The sequence below is a fragment of the Coregonus clupeaformis genome, chromosome 5, assembly GCF_020615455.1.
Source record: "Coregonus clupeaformis isolate EN_2021a chromosome 5, ASM2061545v1, whole genome shotgun sequence".
Classification (NCBI taxonomy): domain Eukaryota; kingdom Metazoa; phylum Chordata; class Actinopteri; order Salmoniformes; family Salmonidae; genus Coregonus; species Coregonus clupeaformis.
Window position 1 is genome coordinate 8,233,448 of NC_059196.1, and position 21,630 is coordinate 8,255,077.

A 21,630-nucleotide genomic window follows, 5' to 3' on the forward strand; every position below is an offset into this window, starting at 1 on the left:
CCTGGTCTTTGTGGTTGAATCTGTGTTTGAAATTCACTGCTCGACTGAGGGACCTTAAAGATAATTGCATGTGTGGCGTACAGAGATGAGGTAGTCATTCAAAAATCATGTTAAACACTATTATTGCACACAGAGTTAGTCCATGCAAGTTATGTGACTTGTTAAGCACATTCCTACTCCTGAACTTATATAGGCTTGCCATAACAAAGGGGTTGAATACTTATTGACTCAAGACATTTCAGCTTTTCATTTTTTATTTATTTGTAAACATTTCTAAAAACATAATTCCATTTTGATATTATGGGGTATTGTGTGTAGGCCAGTGACACACAATCTCAATTTAATACATTTTAAATTGATGCGGTGACGCAACAAAATGTGGAAAAAGTCAAGGGGTGTGAATACTTTCTGATGGCACTGTAAGTGTGTGCTGTTGTATGGGACTTCTGGAGGACGGAGTGGTAGGGCCTGTCTGAGTCTGGACAGGGTCACACTCACACTGAGCAGTATGCAGGCGCAGGATGGCCAGGCTCTCTCACACACACTGCTCTGCTGGGGGAAATCGCCCTGGGTGGCAGCCAGCCATGTGGCCCTCTAAAGTTTTTATCGTCAGACAGAGTTCATAAACTAGCCTGGAGGGGGGCCATGTTTTCCAACCCTGTATAAAAGTGTTTGTAAATGTGTGTGTAGATACCATTGCTCCAGTCATGTTTCAAGGTGGGAAAGGGGTTTCCCGGGACAGGGTTAAAGTGTGTGTGGGCGGGGGGCTCATTCGCACCTCATCAAGATGTAACCGGTGATCCCAGACCAGACTGAAGGGGCTGTGGGGGTCTGGGGGTGGTAGAGCAGACCACTACGGCTGGTTTAGGGTGACACTGGGGGGACATGTAGAGGGGAAGGTTCACAGCCAGCGCCTCGCAGGGCCAGCCCCAGACCCGGCTATAGAGGGGAGGAGGGAGAGAGGGTGTGAATGAGTGACTGGGCTGATGTGATGTGTTCTGTCACTCTTCTGTCAGTTTTCTCCTCAGTTTCGAAAGCAGAGAGAAGGGAACCATAGCTTTATGGTTGTCATTCCACACAGGGGTTGTTTCACTTTAACTACTGAATATATTGAGTTTAATATTTTAGATTTTTGTAGTACAAAAATAATCTGAAATGAAAATGATGTAATCAAGAATCCAGGAAATTCAGGAAAACTGATTAACAAACGATGCACACGCACACAAACACACACACAGACAAACTACTTAGTTGAGTATCATCTATATTCACAATATGCTTAGGTTCACAATACGCTTAGGTTGTTTAGATAACGGTTTGGTCTAGTGGGACACGTACCTGCTTCAAATGACAATCGAATTGTCCCACGTATCAAGTGGTCATCTGAAAATTGACGCTTTTTACTGCTGAAATAGGCACTCATCATTCCTAAAGCCCAATTGCTTGAATGCGTTATGAGGTCAGTGTTTTTCTGTGTTTCTGTCATAAGTCCTTCTCCTTCAATAAGGTAAAGTGCAGGGTGATGCCGGTAAGGTAATTTATTAAGCGTCTTTACAAGCCCCCCACCCAGACCCCTCACCATGCCCATGACCTTTTGCTAGTTGAGACAGTCCAAAGGAGATCCTAAATGTGGCTATGGGAGAGAAGCAGGAAAACGGGTGCAAAAAGAGAAAGAGAAAGGAGAAATCAATGATGTGGAGAGGAGAGGAGAGGAGAGGAGGGGAGGGGAGGGGAGGGAGGTGTATGTGTGTGCCTGTGTTGTTTGTACATTTCCCTTCCTTTTTCCTGGATTCTTGATGACATCATTTTCATTTTAAAGACCGTGCTCCAATTAAGTAATTAGTTGCCCGGGTGTTTATTTAATTACGGACCTGTTCATAAAAGACATGCTGACCAGACCAGGACGAGAAAAAGTGGAGAGCACTGCACTCCCCCCCACACATGCACACACAGTAATTTTTTTTTACAAACACACACACTTGCGTACACACACACACACACATGCACACGCACACGTTCGCACACACGTACACTGTACAAATCACTTTATCAATTAAATCAACTGCTAAAATGTCTCTTATTTCTCGTAAAGGATATTACCACATGTTTCGATTAATGCTGGACTGCGGTTTAAACATGCATTTGAATCACCCAGAAAGCAAGATAATCATATTTGAACATTACAATAAGCATAATGTTTGAGTATTGCACACCCACATAATGCACATGCATTAAAACACATTCATATACACACAGAGAGGGTCAGGTTGTGAAAGCTTCACATTTTAGTGGCACGCCGTGATACAGCACAGACACTGGCTGTCTGCTGACACCCACTCACCCTACGGACACACACACGGACACGGAGTCAGACACACAAACACACGGACACACACCTGTCTTTAGTTAACCCACAGTGCTGTATGTGCAGTCTGCTCCCCTCACCCTCCTATCCCACCCTCCTTATCCCCCCATCTAACACCCACCCAGCTTGACAGTGCACTGGGCAGGGAAAGTGGACAGATCCAAGCCCCCAAAACCCCACTCCCTTTCAGGGTAAATAGAAGGCTTATGGCTCAAGTATTAGGGCTGCGTCTTAAATAGCAGCCTATTCCTATTTAGTGCACTATCCATAGGGCTCTGGTCAAAAGAAGTGCACTATAGGACATGGTATCGTTTGGGACGCAGCCTGGGTGCACTGTAATGCGGTCTCTTGTGACTCTAGCACTGGTTTTTGTGTGTCGTGAAAATAGGGCCATTTGTATTTGGCTTCTTTATTAACCAGATAAATATACAGTACCAGTCAAAAGTTTGGACACACCTACTCATTCAAGGGTTTTTCTTTATTTTTACTATTTTCTACATTGTAGAATAATATGGAAGACATCAAAACTAGGAAATAATACATATGGAATCATGTAGTAACCAAAAAAGTGTTAAACAAAGGAGCCACCCTTTGCCTTCATGACAGCTTTGCACACTCTTGGCATTCTCTCAACCAGCTTCATGAGGAATGCTTTTCCAACAGTCTTGAAGGAGTTCCCACATATGCTGAGCACTTGGCTGCTTTTCCTTCACTCTGCGGTCCAACTCATCCCAAACCATCTCAATTGGGTTGAGGTCGGGTGATTGTGGAGGCCAGGTCATCTGATGCAGCACTCCATCACTCTCCTTGGTTAAATAGCCCTTACACGGCCTGGAGGTGTGTTTTGGGTCATTGTCCTGTTGAAAAACAAATGATAGTCCCACTAAGTGCAAACCAGATGGGATGGCGTATCGCTGCAGAATGCTGTGGAAGACATGCTGGTTAAGTGTGCCTTGAATTCCATATAAATCACCAACAGTATCACCAGCAAAACAACCCCACACCATCACACCTCCTCCTCCATGCTTCACGGTGGGAACCACACAAGCGGAGATAATCTGCGTCTCTCAAAGACACGGCGGTTGGAACCAAAAATCTCCAATTTGGACAGATTTCCACCAAAGGACAGATTTCCACCGGTCTAATGTCCATTGCTCGTGTTTCTTGGCCCAAGCAAGTCTCTTATTATTATTGGTGTCCTTTAGTAGTGGTTTCTTTGCAGCAATTCGACCATGCAGGCCTGATTCACTCAGTCTCCTCTGAACAGTTAATGTTGAGATGTGTCTGTTACTTGAACTCTGTGAAGCAGTTATTTGGGCTGCAATCTGAGGAGCAGTTAACTCTAATGAACTTATTCTCTGCAGCAGAGGTAACTCTGGGTCTTCCTTTCCTGTGGCTGTCCTCATGAGAGACAGTTTCAGCATAGTGCTTGATGGTTTTTGCGACTGCACTTGAATAAATTTTCCAGATTGACCTGCCTTCATGTCTTAAAATAATGATGGACTGTCGTTTCTCTTTGCTTATTTGAGCTGTTCTTGCCATAATATGGACTTGGTCTTTTACCAAATAGGGCTATCTTCTGTATACCACCCCTACCTTGTCACAACACAACTGTTTGGCTCAAATGCATTAAGAAGGAATGAAATTCCACAAATTAACTTTTAACAAGGCACACCTGTTAATTGAAATGTATTCCAGGTGACTACCTCATGAAGCTGGTTGAGAGAATGCCAATAGTGTGCAAAGCTGTCATCAAGGCAAAGGGTGGCTACTTTGAAGAATCTCAAATATAAAATACACTTTTTTGGTTACTACATGATTCCAAATGTGTTATTTCATAGTTTTGATGTCTTCACTATTATTTTACAATGTAGAAAATAGTAAAAATAAAGAAAAACCCTGGAATGAGTAGGTGTGTCCAAACATTTGACTGGTACTGCAGGTATTGCTGTCTGTCTCCATGTGCTGTTTCTGTCTATGTGTATGTATGACGGTTGTGTTTTGTGTGGATCCCAGAAAGAGCAGCTATTGCTAAAGTCACAGCTAATGGAGAATTCACATTTAAACAAATAATAGGTGTTGCATTATGAAATGCCCTCCACTCTATTCATACCATCAAAAAAGCATAGAAATAAGAATGAATAGAATGGGCTTCAAGCTCTAACCCTGGCAATTGACTGGTAAACTCATGGGTACACGTGTGGCTGCCGGTGTTGTGGAATGTTCTATCAACTGATGCTGGATTGCCATGGTAATGTAGAATGTTCATTCAAATAACTGATGTGGCTCATGCAATGGAATGTATTGTTTCTAATGTCAGTTGAATTGACTCAACAAATCATAGCACAGATTAAAGGGTACACTTCCTGATTTTACTTCCTGACATGGGTACCCTCAAAATGGCTGCCAGTACACCCATCATGCCATCATTGACTTGAATGGAGACGCCCTTCCATTCATTCTTATTTTCGATTGTAAAAAAGTGTGTGTGCAACATGGCATCATTCTCTATCTATCTGATCCCAAGGTCTATAGCCGTAACAGACTGCAGACAGGTGTGGAGTGTCACCCCACTGATTATAGGGGTTGATTGAGGAGAGGGAGAGAGGGGGGATGATGGGGGGAGAGAGAAATGAATAGAGATGGTGAAGGAGATAGGAGGGGCTGGGCGCGTGGCGGCAGTGTCTGCTTGTCATTAGGCTCTGTGTTGGGGTAATTAATTCATTATTGCTCCCTTTATTGAGTGAAGAGTGGAGATGATGCTTATCTCTCTAGTAGACGTCAGGGAGGCCAGGATGCAGAAGGTGGCTGTCCACAGCTGCTCTGACTAGGACGCTGGCCGTGATCAATATGGGGTCATGTACTCAGGAAAAACTCTGGGTCCGGAGATCATCCAACCACCCATCCGTCCATCTGTCTATCCTTCAACCATCCATCTTAAAGCCTACTGATGTAGGCTACACATAAAAAAGCATTGAAAAGATGTGATTGTGTTTATCAATGTCATTTAAACACATTAGTGCTTCAGGTAAAACGCAGGGCTCTACAGTTGAGGAGAGGGCTGTCATAGTCTTTTTTTGTTGCTGTTTCGTTTTATGTATTGTGATACTTTAGGTTATCACAGTGAACATTGGGTTCAGTATAGAGGGTATCCCCTGACTCGCTAGTGGGGCTCCCAGATTTACACAGAGTGGGACTTTAGTGTTGTGACAAGCGACTTCTGGGGTCACACTGAAAATGACAGTGATCAAGGAGAGGGTCCACCGAGGGCAATTGACACAGTGATAAGGATGTTTGGACCGTGGGGGCTCGGCACGCGTCGCTTATGTATTTATGGGGCGCGTGTGTTTTCAGGAGGAGGGGATGCTTGGTTGATAAGGAGCTGTGTGCGTGTGGTCCCTTGGGGACCTTGCGATGCGGCTGTGGCAGCATCATTAGAGCAGCTCGGCCACCTGCTGTGGTACTGGGCGGTCCCCTCCCTCTCTCGGACATATGGCCCAGGCTGCCACTGTGTCCCCCTGGTGTGACCCCCAAAACCCCCAGCCACAGGAGCCAGCATGACGTGCTAGCATGCATAGCACAGCAGCACTTTACATCATAACACTTCAACATAACACATCACAGAACAACAGAATGTAACACATCACACAGCATCACTGCACGGCAGCATGTTCTGTCACATCACAACAGTTCAGCGTAAAACAGCACAGCTCAACACAACACAACACAGCAAAATATTACACATCACGTAAGAGCATAACAACACAACAAAACACACCACATCACAATACAGCTCAACATAGCACATATCACAGCTCAGCTCAACACAACACAATATCTGATGTATTATTTCTGATGATAGTCAAATCATCTCTATGTGGTTCATATAATGATGGGTTGAGTCAACTTGCACCGCTTTTTGTCTGCTGTTATTTACCCATCTGATCTTGTTTTCTTCTCTGTTACTCTTTCTGTTTCTCCCATTTCTCTTGCTACCACTCTGTCGTATCCCCCCCCTTTCCATCCAACTCCCTCTCCTCCCCTCATTGAGATCTCATTTGTCAAGGCCGGGAGCAGCAGACAGGCAGTAGGGTATTAGTTATGCAAATATTGACGTGCCGCTTTGGCCTGGTAGCTATCAATTGAAATCAGCAAATCGATGAGCCTAATAGCTCCTCATTACACACTTGATGCATTTTCAGGGCTAGCATCGGAAGCTGTCAGCGCACCATAATCAATGCAGTCCAAAACTATTAACTGACCACGGGGCCAGACACCTTTTTAATAACGCAGCCTTTGTTTCTGTTTTTGCTATTGGGATGGGCTGGCTGGCTGGCTGAGGATGTGTGTTTTAAGATTTACTGAGTGATCTGTGCCTTGTAGAGAGACACACTCATGCGTACACCGAGATAAATACCTGCTGGTAGCACTCACGTGTGCGTACGTACACACACATCACTAACACACACACTCTGGCTTTGGTTTACACTGATGAAAAGCTAGGCTAAATCACTGGGAATTAACATTGGGGAACACTCCCTAACAGACAGGGCCAGATAGATAGATTAAAGATTTGTCTTTTAGTGTGAATGCTGGTTAATGGATTTTAAGATTCTAAAGAATTGATATACAGTGCATTCGGAATGTATTCAGACCCCTTTACTTTTTCCAGATTTTGTTACGTTACAGCCTTATTCTAAAATTGATAAAATTTCCCTCATCAATCTACACACAATACCCCATGATGACAAAGCAAAAACTGGTTTTTATACATTTTTGTTAATTTATTAAAAATTAAAAACTGATATCACATTTACATAAGTATTCAGACCCTTTACTCAGTACTTTGTTGAAGCACCTTTGTCAGCATTTACAGCCTTGAGTCTTCTTGGGTATGACGCTATAAGCTTGGCACACCTGTATTTGGGGAGTTTCTCCCATTCTTCTCTGCATATCCTCTCAAACTCTGTCAGGTTGGATGGGGAGCGTCGCTGCACAGCTATTTTCAGGTCTCTCCAGAGATGTTAGATCGGGTTCAAGTCCGGGCTCTGGCTGAGCCACTCAAGGACGTTCAGAGACTTGTCCTGTAGTCTCTCCTGAGTTGTCTTGGCTGTGTGCTTAGGGTCGTTGCCCTGTTCGAAGGTGTACCTTCGCCCCAGTCTGAGGTCCTGAGTGCTCTGGAGCAGGTTATCATCAAGGATCTCTCTGTACTTTGCTCCGTTCATCTTTCCCTCGATCCTGACTAGTCTCCCAGTCCCTGTGGCTGAAAAACATCCCCACAGCATGATGCTGCCACCACCATGCTTCACCGTAGGGATGGTGCCAGGTTTCCTCCAGACGTGACGCTTGGCATTCAGGCCAAAGAGTTCAATCTTGGTTTCATCAGACCAGATAATCTTGTTTCTCATGGTCTGAGAGTCCTTTAGGTGCCTTTTGGCAAACTCCAAGCGGGCTGTCATGTGCCTTTTACTGAGGAGTGGCTTCCGTCTGGCACTCTACCATAAAGGCCTGATTGGTGGAGTGCTGCAGAGATGGTTGTCCTTCTGGAAGGTTCTCCCATCTCCACAGAGGAACTCTGTCAGAGTGACCATCGGGTTCTTGGTCACCTCCCTGACCAAGGCCCTTCTCCCCCGATTGCTCAGTTTGGCCGGGCGGCCAGCTCTAGGAAGAGTCTTGGTGGTTCCAAACTTCTTCCATTTAAGAATGATGGAGGCCACTGTGTTCTTGGGGACATTCAGTGCTGCAGACATTTTTTGGTACCCTTCCCCAGATCTGTGCATTGACACTATCCTGTCTCGGAGCTCTACGGACAATTCCTTCGACCTCATGGCTTGTTTTTTGCTCTGACATGCGCTGTCAACTGTGGGACCTTATATAGACAGGTGTGTGCCTTTCCAAATCATGTCCAATCAATTGAATTTACTACAGGTGGACTCCAATCCACTTGTAGAAACATCTCAAGGATGATCAATGGAAACAGGATGCACCTGAGCTCAACTTTGAGTCTCATAGCAAAGGGTCTGAATACTTATGTAAATAAGGTATTTCCGTTTTTTATTTTTTGCTAAAATTTGCTAAAATTCATTATGGGGTATTGTGTGTAGATTGATGAGGATTTTTATTTATTTAATCCATTTTAGAATAAGGCTGTAACGTACCAAAATGTGGAAAAAGTCAAGGGGTCTGAATACTTTCCGAATGCACTGTATATCCTCATGTATTAACTCAGAGCTCAGGCAGAGGTATGAAAATATTACAGTTGACCTGGTTTTGCTTTATTTAAATAATCGGCCATTTGGTTAGCGATAACTTGATGTTTTCGGACTGAAAAGATCAGTGTTCATCCAATGTGGTTTGAACGTATTCCCAGACCCAGTCATGTATTAAACAACATGTTTAGGCCTCAAGAAGAAGCACTTTGATGCGTAAGGAAGTGCTACAGTATTTCAGTGTTTAACTATCTCAATGCCCCCTAGCGCTGAATGAAACTAACCGTTTGATGCCAAGTGAACCGTGTGTTCTGTGTACTTAGCTTAGCGCGGGGTTACGCAAACAACAATAGCAACCCACAGGTAGGCCAAGACCCATCGGGGATCCACCTGGGATCCACCAATAGGAACATAGCCGCTCCAGTTGCTCTGTTACCTTGGCATACTGGTAAGAAAGATGGGAAACAGAGATGAGTAAAAGTGTGTGTGTGTGTAACTGTGTATGTCTTTGTGTGTGTGTGCATATGCGTGCATGTGCATGACTGTGTGTGTGTGCGCGTGTGTGCATCTACGTGTGTGTTGGCCGGTGGTGGCAGGGATAAATCATTGGAGGCGAGGGTTATTGGAAATGCAGGGAGATGAAAGACTGAAGAAGCCAGTAATTGCCTTAAAGATCAGACTACAAAGCATTACTTTGGATTTTACAAGGCTAGCCAGCAACAAAAGAGCGGGTAATTTATGAGCTCAGCGTAAAAGAATAGCATAATTGCATAAAAAATTGATGATAATGAGCCCTAAAATGGGGAAGGTGGTTATTATGAAAGTTTGTATTCATCTTCCCCGGCTTAAATAATGGCTAGTGGCTTAATTAATGGCTTAATTTCTATAAATTAGCGGGCAAAAAAAATCTAACGCTAGACGATACCCTAAATTGAGCATTGAATTACATATCTTACTGCAGTGCTAAGAGGGAGGGGAGGGTAAGGGGGCAGGGACGTGCTGTGGACCAACAGGACCGTGTAGGATCATGCCCAGCTGTAGTGCCAGCCATCCCAACTGTAGCCAGCTCTACATCCAATTACATCCGCTATGTCAACAGCAGCAAAATGTGCCCTTTTCTCCCCACTTATTTCAATGTCACCATTAGGGTGCTCTTTGCTTGTCTTTCCGCAAATATAACTACAAAGCACCTTTGAATGTACCTTTAATTTGTGCCCGACCTCGACACAACGTACAGTTTGTTTCCTTTATTTATTTGCTCGGCACAATGAGCGCTGTCGTAATTTAGCTCGCGGGGTATGCACTCAATTACCCAAATGAATCATTAGCAGCAATATATTCAGCTCTCGCTGTTACTGATCGACAAACTGTGGAGCAAAGTCACATTTACAAAGACGCCACGGTCTGGCACTGTAGAAATCTGTGGTAAAACAGCGCTCTCCTCTGTTTGGATTCTGGCACTGCAGCAGAAACGCCATCTCTCTCTCTCTTTCTCTCTGACAAGCACACACACACTTTCTGTCCCGGGTGGCTCAGGGAATCTGCTTTCTTTCATTGGTGTTTTAGATTTTCTCTGCTCTCTCCACCCTCTTAATCAATGAAATAGACAAACAGCTATTTAGAGAGCACAATACGCTATTGATTCCAGGTTGCTCATCAGGATGCCGTTGGACTAATTTTGGTAATGAGTTTGCTTGTGTTTTCTGCCCATCCCACACACTTAACACACACATGCACATGCCGGTGTGCGCGCACACACACACACACACACACACACACACAGAGCCTAAGAGGCAGATCAATCACTAACCATTGTTAGGCTCATTATAACGAGTGAATACAAGGATGAAAAATGTAAGGGCTCTCAATATGGTCCAGTATATTGATCATTCTGGTTTGATGCCCCACCAGGTCACTCAAAATGGGAGTGAGACCATTTAAAGGCCTACTCCACTCTTTACAGCCATTTTTGGTCGTGACCTAGATGGATAACTGTATGGAGAGTCATACAGAAGTTGAATGAAAATATTGAGCTGTCATGAACGTGCTGTACATTGAAGGCATCGTCTTTCTAGTATTTTTACTGTCTGTGTCTCCCTCTCTCTCTCTCTTCCCTCTGTCTTTCTCTCATCGCCGACAGACGAGCGCTGCCAGTAATGCGGTGACAATCGAGTCGCGCCGCTAAATTCATTTGCCAGATAATGTGTCAATATTAAATATCAACTTTGACCTCCCGGGCTCTCCGCTCCTCGGTCGGCACGGGTATTGATTTTTGTCTTGTATGTAGCTCAGCCCGGCCCTCTCTCTCTCTCTCTCAAAGTCCATTATTTTAGATTTTCCTATGAAATACATATCTTTCCCCACTGACATCTGACAAACAGCATATGGAAGTCATTTTATCTACCAATAATGTGTTTGTCAAAAAGTATGAGGCTTTAATGGATTCTGTGGGCCTTGTCCGTCCACTCAGTCGCCTGCCCGACGGGCTGTCATTGATATATCTGGGCAGATAGGGTGGGGAGTGTGTGTGTGTGTGTGTGTGTCCTTTATTAACTCTTACCTCAGGTGGAGGTTGGATTCATCGATCACTGATCGAAAAACGGGATTCATTGTTGACGGATTTGGCTCTCCTTCAAACTTGAACACACACACACGTTCACACACACACAAGACTCCTGATGATGCTGTGGCTGTCATGTGAAGGACAGGCCACAGTCTTCAGGAGGATATTGGGCCGGCGCTCCCGTTCTCCATCTAGCCGCACATTCAAGGTAATAACTATTTTTCTTGCTCCTCTCCTCCTCACACAACAAGACAGACTGTCATGGATGGAAGGCTTAATTCCAGTTGTCAGTCAGTTGTCCAATTCCCCCAGTAAATATAAATGGAAACGAAGTTTGTTTGAACAACATTATATCCTCCTCCTATTTTGTTTTACCTCACAGTTTGTGTGTGTGTGAAAGTGTGTTGCTGTGCCACTCACACTAACCAAATGAAAACCAGAACAAATATGAATCTATTCATTAATCAACCGGCCCAGAAAGATCTGTTGTGACAGCTTCTCTGTGGCAGTTAATGGATTAATTTAATTCCTGTCATTAGCTCAAACTGGTGTGTCTTCGGTGTGTGTGTGTGAGTATGTGTTTGTGTATGTGAGTGTGTGTGTTCGTTCATGTGTGTGTGTGTGTGCACACTTGATTTTACTCATTTGTGTTATTCATTGTGAGCCATTACAACCCACACCTGTTCATTGAAAGTCTTTAATTTCCCTACAAGGTACTGTAGTCGCAGCTTCTGTTATTGAAGCATATGCAGACTCGCTGGAGGTCCCTTTTCTACATGGAGCTCAAGCAGAGACAGGAATGTCTCTCAGATTGACAGCTAGATAGATGGAAGTGTGCATGTGAGGATAAATGGATATGTAAGCGAGGGATGAATATTGACTGATCGGTGGAGAGATTGACAGGCGAAAGAAGAAAAGGATTGTTCAGACTCTTACAGTTCCTACCTTCCCAGACACACATTCATAAATAAAAATGTGCCTTCCTCCTACGTCTTTTTAATTTGATGCGTAAAATGTGGATTAATTGTTTTATTTTTTACACTTAAATAGTTTCATTGTAAGAGAATAGACTGTGCTTATTAAGATTTGCTTAAAGGGGCAATCAACAATTGAAACAATAACAAAGTGGCCAACTGCCTCTGTTTTGATAAAAAGCTGAGGGATGGGCCTGGAGAAATGTAACCACTCTTAAATTCATAGACAGAGCTACTGATGCAATGACTGACCATCCAATATATTACAATTATTGTTTTAAGCCTATTTTGAGGCTATACAGTTGTTTGTTTACATTGACAATGTTTAAAAACATTTTAATATATATTCTACTTAGTCTGATGTTTTCCTAAATATACTGTGATCATCAGGAACATCCCAAATGCACTACTTTTGACCCATAGGGCTCTGGTCAGAAGTAGTGCACTATATAGGGAATAGGGTGTCATTTGGGACTGATCAACCTTCTCTGTTTGTTTGTTTGTTTTCAATGTCTTGCCCTGTGTCTCTCTCTCTTTAATGGGGGTAGGCCCCAGCCCTGACCCCCTGTCAGGACTCCCTAGCTAATCTCTCCTTTTAAAAAATACAGAGATTCGGTCACATCAGAGATTTCTTAGCAGGTGCCAAAGAGCATTACTGCCAAGAGAACATGGTCAGAGTCAAGCATCCTAAATGTAATCGGTTCACTTCCCCTGATGTCCGTGTCAATGTTTACTTGAGGGCGGCTAACAAATGTGTGACCTCTCCTCCCTAACGCTGCTAACCTCTCTCTCACTTTCTCCCCCTGTCTCTCCACCTCTCTCTCTCAATCTCTATTTCTCCCTCTCGCTCCCTCTCTCTCTGTGTTTCTGTTTCCAGAGGGGACGTCGCTGGCGGAGCAAGTGCGAAGGATAAAGGACATTGAAGCCATTGAGAGCGAATCCTTTGTTCCCCAGGCTTTCAAATCATCCCGAGACGGTGTCAAGGTGCGCTTTCTCTCTCTCTCTCTCCTTCTCTGTTCGCTTCTTTCTCTCTCTTATTTGATTTCCTTCCTCCCCCTCCAGTTTTTATTCCATCTGTCCAAGAGCGGCTCCCGGACCCAAATTAAACCATTCCCATTCAATGACGTTTGCTCCGTCCGTTCGAGACGAGAAAGGGGTCCGGCCGGGACTGTTTTTTGATCTGCTCGGCCGCCACAAAAGCGGGATAGCCGTCACAAAAGCCACCACGGCGGGCCTCTGTCCCTCGCCCTCTCTCTGTCTCCACAGACACAGCGGCAGAAGCACAGAAGTCATTATTGAAATGCTCCTGCCTGGGAAAACGTGGAGGATATTAGATTTGTTGGCAATCATTGCCGATCCTGGGAGGGTTAGGACAAAAGGTGACAGTCCAAGTGGAGCGGGTTGACAGATTACACCAGGTACTGGGACCGGGACCTGTATCTATCGCTCTGTGTGTGCTGTTGCTCTCTTATTTAAAATGTTCTGTCTCTCTCTCTATGTCTCATCACGGTTGTACCTGGCCTGTGTAAGTGGTATGAGAGGAGGACAAGGAAAGGGAAGTGATAGCGTATGGTTGTCTTACCTACCTTAGTTGAATGCACTGATTGTACGTTTCTCTGGATAAGAGCGTCTGCTAAATGACTAAAGTGTAAATGTAATTGAGGTACTTCTTATAGTTAAGGGTCCTCAGCTCCCTAACTTGAGGCGCGCAGGGGCCAAACACCTGCAGCCCTCTCCAGTTAGCACTCAGTTAGCCACCGATTTACACTCTGCAAGTTCAAATAGAGGCCCTAATGAAATAATGAGGATACAGGGTGTGAGGAGAGGGCTGTGACCCCCAAGCTGCCAAAGCCTAACCCCCTTCCATCCCCACTCGGGTAGGGCGGGCACCTGTAGAATTTTCCATCAGGCTCCACATGCGGGCACATACACCCTGATCAGTGTCCCTCCTGGCTGCAAGAAGTGCATGTGTTTACCAAGGACACAAGCACACTGCTCAGAAGACCTAGTCAGTACTTCAGACTCATACTCATACTGCCATCTTCTGGCCAAACACCAAACTACATCTGCTGCCTTTGTCATTTCTCTGCATGAGTGTTCTAGCTCGTTTATGCAAGCAGCACATTTGTTGTTCATGTCAGTAAATGTGATGTGATGAATAAATGGGACATTACAGTACTATACCATGTGATTAATATGTTTGGTCCGACTTGGTGGGATCTAGAGTTCCAAAATTCTGGTTACTTTCCCAAAATTCCAAGGTTTTCCAGAAATGCAGACTGGAAGATTCCTGGAATTAGGAGAGAATAAGCAGGACGTCTAGAATCCCCTAACCAGGATATCTGGAGAACCTGGGAATTTTGCAGCCCTAGTGTAATGTTATATCAACGGGTATTCTGTATGTGTTTTTAGACTGAGTCAGTGAAAGTCGAGCAGGAACCAGACGACCCACCTCTGCTCCTTACAGACATCATCTCTCTACCTACTACAATCCGCTACAATGACAGCGACACGCTAGCACACCCCAGTGTAAGTTCTCCCCTAACACACACACACACACTCTTTTCTGTTGGTACACACAAACACACACACAGGAATATGAAAGGTTACTGAAGTATCGCATAGAGTCTCAGGGTGTTGGGCCCACTTATTACCCACACATGTCCCCTCAGACTCTTTCACTCACGCACGCACACACACACACACACACACACACACACACAACCCTCCTTCTTGTAAGAGCTGTGTGGAGTCATTTATCTCCCTGCAGGGGGAAATGAGTTAGCCCTGACACATGCAGATCAACCCACGACAGCCTGATCTATGGCAGCAATATGCCCCAGGCGGGGGAGCGCCAATCAGGAATAATGATTCCCCATTACCCCTACTGTAGATAATGTCATCTCAAACTCGATACTGCTGCGACACCCCAGAGCCATGGTGGGGTGGGGGGGGGGGGCTGATCTAGTCATCATGTCGAACCCTAGATAACACACAGCGAACGGTGTACACCCCATACTGTGGGTTAGGCCGTACGTGTATGTGTGTGTGTGTCGTCCTGTTTAAGGCGAGAGATGAGTGATTCACAAGGCCGTTACACACCAGACACTGCATATTTAGCTTTCCTAAGCTACCAGACGCACGTTGGATAAATCAAACGTTGTTATATACACACAGAGACACTGGATATGAAGAGATGGAAATGATCTGTCTTTTAAATGGGTTTTCTTTGTCAGGCGGTCCGTGCTCTGTGAAAGGCTGTAGTGGATCTTTAGGGTGTCTTCAACCTCCAAATAGTAGAAAACTAAATAGAAACCTGCACTTAAATTTGCCTTAACTGAAGCGAATTGTGTGACCTGGTTGTAATCATATGGTTCCCTTGACAAATGTTGTTATCAAGGCAGAGAATTTAGGCCTCTTAGTAGGGTTGCAAAATTCTAACCAAAATTCTGGAAAACCAGGGAATTTTGGGAAAGATACCAGAATTTTGCGTTCCTACTTCTTAGTGTGCTGCACATGATACTCAATGGGGAAAATAAATGATCCATTCTAGACAATAATCCATTAAAAAAATCCATATACTAGACATATACACTAACCAGCCAGTTTATTAGGTACACCCATCTAGTACCGGGTTGGATCCCCCGTTGCCTCCAGAACAGCCTGAATTCTTCGGGGCGTGGATTCTACAAGCTGTCAGAAACGTTTGTTGCTCTATTGTTATCAAGGGACTAGCTTTTGCCAGGATGGGGCCATGGACTCGTGCTGCTTACGCCAAATCCACTCATCCCTCACTTTCTCTCCCCTCAGACTCTTTCACATCCACACACACACACACACACACACACACACACATATATACACACCTTTCTCCAGACCCTGTCACTCGTCCCCATAACTTCTCTGTCTGGTTGTTTGTGTGTTGTGTTGTCTAGTCATCTGTGTCTAACCAGTGTACTGTGCTCCTCTCTGCGTTCTCTTCTAGTTGTTCCTGGACAAGGAGAAGGCCGAGGAGATGTGGCTCAACAGGCTGATGTCCCTCCGCCAGGAGAGGCTCATGGGAAGTCCTGTGCCCTGATTGGACGAGCAGCTCCCCGGACCAATGGAATCATCTGAACTGAGGAAACTTTGGTCCTGGACTAAATCCACCTGTCCTCACCATGAGTAGGGACAGGAGTTTTTCCTGACCACGTGACCTAGCTCTAGTTAGTCTATCCTTGTCAGATCACAAGGTCAGGAACAACTCCCTGTCCCTAAACATTTATACATTTTTATTTAATCCCTCATTCGCTGGACTTCCCTCAGACTTTTTGTCAAGAAACTACAAAGCTTCTGTCTTTAAGAAGATTTGTATTTTTGTTTATTTTTTTAATATCCCAAATGAGTTATTGAAATGATACATAGAAAATGTGCACTGTCTTTTGGATATGTCAAACGTTGATCAATTGTGTTTGAGTGAATTTTATAGAAATGAAATCTCCCCTGTGAAGAAAATCCATGATTAGTAGACTGAGTCCTGTTTATTGACTGTTTTGAACCTGATGTTTCTCATCTAGGCAACGGTGCCTTCCGAAAGTATTCACACCCCTTGACTTTTTCCACATTTTGTTGTTACAGCCTGAATTTAAAATGGATTACGTTTAGATTTTTTGACACTGGCCTACACACAATACGCAATAATGTCAAAGTGGAATTATGTTTTTCAAAATTTGTACAAATTAATTTAAAATTAAAAGCTGAAATGTCTTGAGTCAATAAGTATTCAACCCCTTTGTTATGGCAAGCCTCAATACGTTCAGGAGTAAAAATGTGCTTAACAGGTGACATAATATGTTTCATGGACTCACTCTGTGTGCAATAATAGTGTTTAACATGCTTTTCGAATGACTATCATCTCTGTACCCCACACATGCTATTATCTGAAAGGTCCCTCAGTCGAGCAGTGAATTTCAAACACAGATTCAACCACAAAGACCAACAAGGTTTTCCAGTGCCTTGCAAAGAAGGGCACCTATTGGTAAATGGGTACAAATAAAATATATATTGAATATCCCTTTGTGCATAGTGAAGTTATTAATTACACTTTGGATGGTGTATCAATACACCCAGTCACTACAAAGATACAGGCATCCTTCCTAACTCAGTTGCTGGAGAGGAAGGAAACTGCTCAAGGGTTTCAGCATGGTGACTTTAAAACAGTTACAGAGTTTTAATGGCTGTGATAGGAGAAAACTGAGGATAGATCAACAACATTGTAGTTACTACACAATGCTAAGCTAATGTACAGAGTGAAAAGAAGGAAGCTTGTACAGAATAAAAATAGTCCAAAGCATGCATCCTGTTTGCAACAGGGCACTAAAGTAATACTGCAAAGAATATGGCAAAGCAATTAACTTTTTGTCCTGAATACAAAGTGTTTTGTTTTGGGCAAATCCAATACAACACATTACTGCGTACCACTCTCCATATTTTCAAGCATAGTGGTGGCTGCATCATGTTATGGGTATGCTTGTAATCGTTAAGGACTGGGGAGTTTTTCAGAAACAGAATGGAGCTAGGCACAGGCAAAGTCCTAGAGGACAACCTGGTTCAGTCTGCTTTTCACTAGACACTGGGAGATGAATTCACCTTTCAGAAGGACAATAACCTACAACACAAGGCCAAATCTACACTGGAGTTGTTTACCAAGAAGACTAGTGAATGTTCCAGAGTGGCCTAGTTACAGTTTTGACTTAAAGCTACTTGAAAATCTATGGCAAGACCTGAAAATTGCTGTCTAGCAATGATCAACAACCAATTTTACAGAGTTTGAAGATTTTTGAAAAGAATAATGGCAAATATTGTAAAATCCAGGTGTGCAAAGCTCTTACCCAGAAAGACACAGCTGTAATCACTGCCAAAAGCGATTCTAACATGAATTGACTGGTGTGAATAGTCATTTTCAATACATTTGCTAACATTTCTATCTTTGTCATTATGGGGTGTTGTGTGTAGATGGGTGAGAGTCACAAAATCAATTAAATCCATTTTGAATTCAGGCTGTAACACAACAAAATGTGGGATAAGTCAAGGGGTATGAATACTTTTTGAAGGCACTGTATCTGGGTGGAAATATTTGTTGTAAGTAGTGTCTTGGAGAAGCATTTGATTTTTAATATGATTTTGTTGCTGTTTTTGTAATAAACTTGTAATAAAGGCAAACGTTTGGACACACCTACTCATTCCAGGGTTTTTCTTTATTTGTACTATTTTCTACATTGTAGAATAATAGTGAAGACATCAAAACTATGAAATAACACATGGAATCATGTAGTAACTAAAAAAGTTTTACGCAAATCAAAGTATATTTTATATTTGAGATTCTTCAAATAGCCACCCTTTGCCTTGACAGCTTTGCACACTTGGCTTTCTCTCAACCAGCTTCATGAGGTAGTCACCTGGAATGCATTTAAATTAACAGGTGTACCTTGTTAAAAGTTAATTTGTGGAATTTCTTTCTTTCTTAATGCGTTTGAGCCTATCAATTGGGGAGGCATTGTCCATATTATGGCAAGAACAGCTCAAATAAGCAAAGAGTAACGACAGTCTATCATTACTTTAAGACATGAAGGTCAGTCAATACGGAACATTTCAAGAACTTTGAAAGTTTCTTCAAGTGCAGTCGCAAAAACCATCAAGCGCTATGATGAAACTGGCTCTCATGAGGACCGTCACAGGAATGGAAGACCCAGAGTTACCTCTGCTGCAGAGGATAAGTTCATTAGAGTTACCAGCCTCAGATATTGCAGCCCAAATAAATGCTTCACAGAGTTCAAGTAACAGACACATCTCAACATCAACTGTTCAGAGGGGACTGTGTGAATCAGGCCTTCATGGTCAAATTGCTGCAAAGAAACCACTACTAAAGGACACCAATAAGAAGAAGAGACTTGCTTGGGCCAAGAAACACGAGCAATGGACATTAGACCAGTGGAAATGTGTTCCAACCGCCGTGTCTTTGTGAGACGCGGTGTGGGTGAATGGATGATCTCCGCATGTGTAGTTCCCATTGTAAAGCGTGGAGGTGCTTTGCTGGTGACACTGTCTGTGATTTATTTAGAATTCAAGGCACACTTAACCAGCAATGCTACCACAGCATTATGCAGCGATACGCCATCCCATGCGGTTGTGTCAAAGGGCAGTAGGTTTGTTTTGAACCTACTTATGCCAGAAGCTGCGGAATTACCTCTAGACAGGCCAGGCCACTGAGTATCAAATCAATATGTTTTGGTTGCGTACACATGTGCAGATGTTATCGCAGGTGCAGCGAAATGTTTATTTTTCTAGCTCCAACAGTGAAGCATACCTAACAATACAAAGCAATCAAAGAAATAAAAATGTATTAAGAAATATCAGAATGAGCAATGGCAATGTCAGGATTTTTTAGCCTTGAGACAATTGAGACATGGATTGTGTATGTGTGCCATTCAGAGGGTGAATGGGCAAGACAAGTGATTTAAGTGCCTTTCAATAGGGTATGGTAGTAGGTGCCAGGCGTACTGGTTTGAGTGTGACAAGAACTGCCACGCTGCTGGGTTTTTCACGCTCAACCGTCTCCCGTGTGTCTCAAGAATGGTCCACCACCCAAAGGACATCCAGCCAACTTGACACAACTGTGGGAAGCATTGGAGTCAACATGGGCCAACATCCCTGTGGAACCCTATCAACACCTTGTAGAGTCCATGTCCCAACGAAGTGAGGGCAAAAGAGGGTGTAACTCAATATTAGGAAGGTTTTCCTGATGTTTTGTACACTCAGTGTATGTATACAGTATAATGGTGTGTATAGACAGTATGGACAGTATATTAATAGGAAAGGTGTTTACATCAGTAGTTATATAGGATGAGCCTTGACTAGAATACAGTATGTAAACATTATTAAAGTGACCAGTGTTCAATGACTATGTACATAGGGCAGCAATCTCTAAGGTGCAGGGTAGAGTACCAGGTAGTAGCCTGCTAGTAACAGTGACTAAGTTCAGGGCAGGGTACTGGGCTGAGGCTGGCTACTGGTGACTATTCAACAGTCTGATGGCCTGGAGATAGAAGCTGTTTTTCAGTCTCTCTGCCCCAGCTTTAATGCACCTGTACTGTCTCCGCCTTCTAGATGGCAGCGGTGTGAACAGGCCATGGCTCGGGTGGCTGAGGTCCTTGATGATCTTCTTGGCTTTCCTGTGACACCGGGGCACTCTGCCTGCCCTACAGGCCAACTACAGCACCCGGTGTGCTGACCGCATCACCCTGTAGAGAGCCCTGAGGTTGCGGATGGTGAAATTGCTGTACCAGGCAGTGATACAGCCAGACGATGCTCTCAATGGTGCATTTGTAGATGTTTTAGGGGCCAAGCCACATTTCTTCAGCCTCCTGAGGTTGAAGAGGCGCTGTTGTGCCTTCTTCAACACACTGTCTGTGTGGATGAACCATTTCAGGTTGTCAGTGATGTGCACGCCTGGGAACTTGAAGCTTTTCACCCTTTCCACTGTGGCCCTGTCGATGTGGATTGGGGGTGTGCTGTCTCTGCTGTCTCCTGAAGTCCACAATCAGCTCCTTCGTAGTGTTGACGTTGAAGGAGAGGTTGTTTTCCTGGCACCACTCCGCCAGGGCCCTCACCTCCTCTCTGTAGGCTGTCTCGTTGCTGTTGGTGAATCAGGCCTGCCACTGTTGTATCGTCAGCAAACTTGAGTAGATTTTTTATGACAGTCAGGTGGCTATCCAGCTCCCTCAGATGTCTCAGATCTATTCTACCTGTTCTTAACAGAGTTCCGATGACTTATGATGCTGACCTATCGCCATGTGAGTGTCAGGAGAGTCACAGGACACAAATAGAGCCCAGCGTTCTGTGTTCCTGTCTGGGCAGTGGGGTGGCTGAGGGCTGGGCTGGCCTGGTCCAGATTGACGCTCTATTTGTGGGCTGGGGCAGATGGTAGACTTATAACAGGACGAAGGAAGAGATGGAGGGCTGTGGTTAGCTCTCCTACTCCCAGGCTGCATGCGTACTAGTGAAATGTCACTGTGAGCGTGAATATACTTAGTCATTTTAAGACGTTTATTGGCAAATTTGCCTATTTTATTTTTTTCTGAGTGAATTATTATTTATGTGGCCTTGTATTTGTGTTGTTGTGTGCATCATGAGCACACAACAACTCTGCTCGAGCACTTGTGATTTTACACGTCTGCATATCTGTCTGTGTCTATTTTCTGTTTCAGTGTGTGCCCCCGGTGTGTGTGTGTGTGTGTGATTGTGTGTGTGTTGTATGTTGAGGGTGGGCTTCAAGGGTCTGTTTGTAACTCTCAGCAGATGGTCCTCCTTACATCAGTCAGCCACATGCCAGAGTGTCGGGTAGCAGAACCCACTCACCAGAGAGCTGGGTGTCCTTACAGTCAGCTGCTACTAAACATTTAGACAAAGGGCTACTTTTGTCAACTTCAAACAGGAGGATTCCGATTTTTGTGTGATGAGAGCTACAATAGGCCTTCTGAC

The 21,630-nt window shown here is 44.1% G+C and overlaps 1 protein-coding gene across 1 annotated transcript in view; it reads left to right on the plus strand.

The window, feature by feature from the left end:
• Positions 1-16,750, plus strand: part of rsrc1 (arginine/serine-rich coiled-coil 1) — a 185,189-nt gene extending 168,439 nt beyond the window's left edge. Inside the window, exons 8-10 of the mRNA XM_041873836.2 lie at positions 12,989-13,095; positions 14,524-14,640; positions 16,097-16,750. Coding sequence (XP_041729770.2) covers positions 12,989-13,095; positions 14,524-14,640; positions 16,097-16,189 — 317 coding nt within the window. The 3' untranslated portion in view covers positions 16,190-16,750. The remainder of the gene's footprint in view (positions 1-12,988; positions 13,096-14,523; positions 14,641-16,096) is intronic.
• The last annotated feature ends 4,880 nt before the right edge of the window (positions 16,751-21,630 follow it).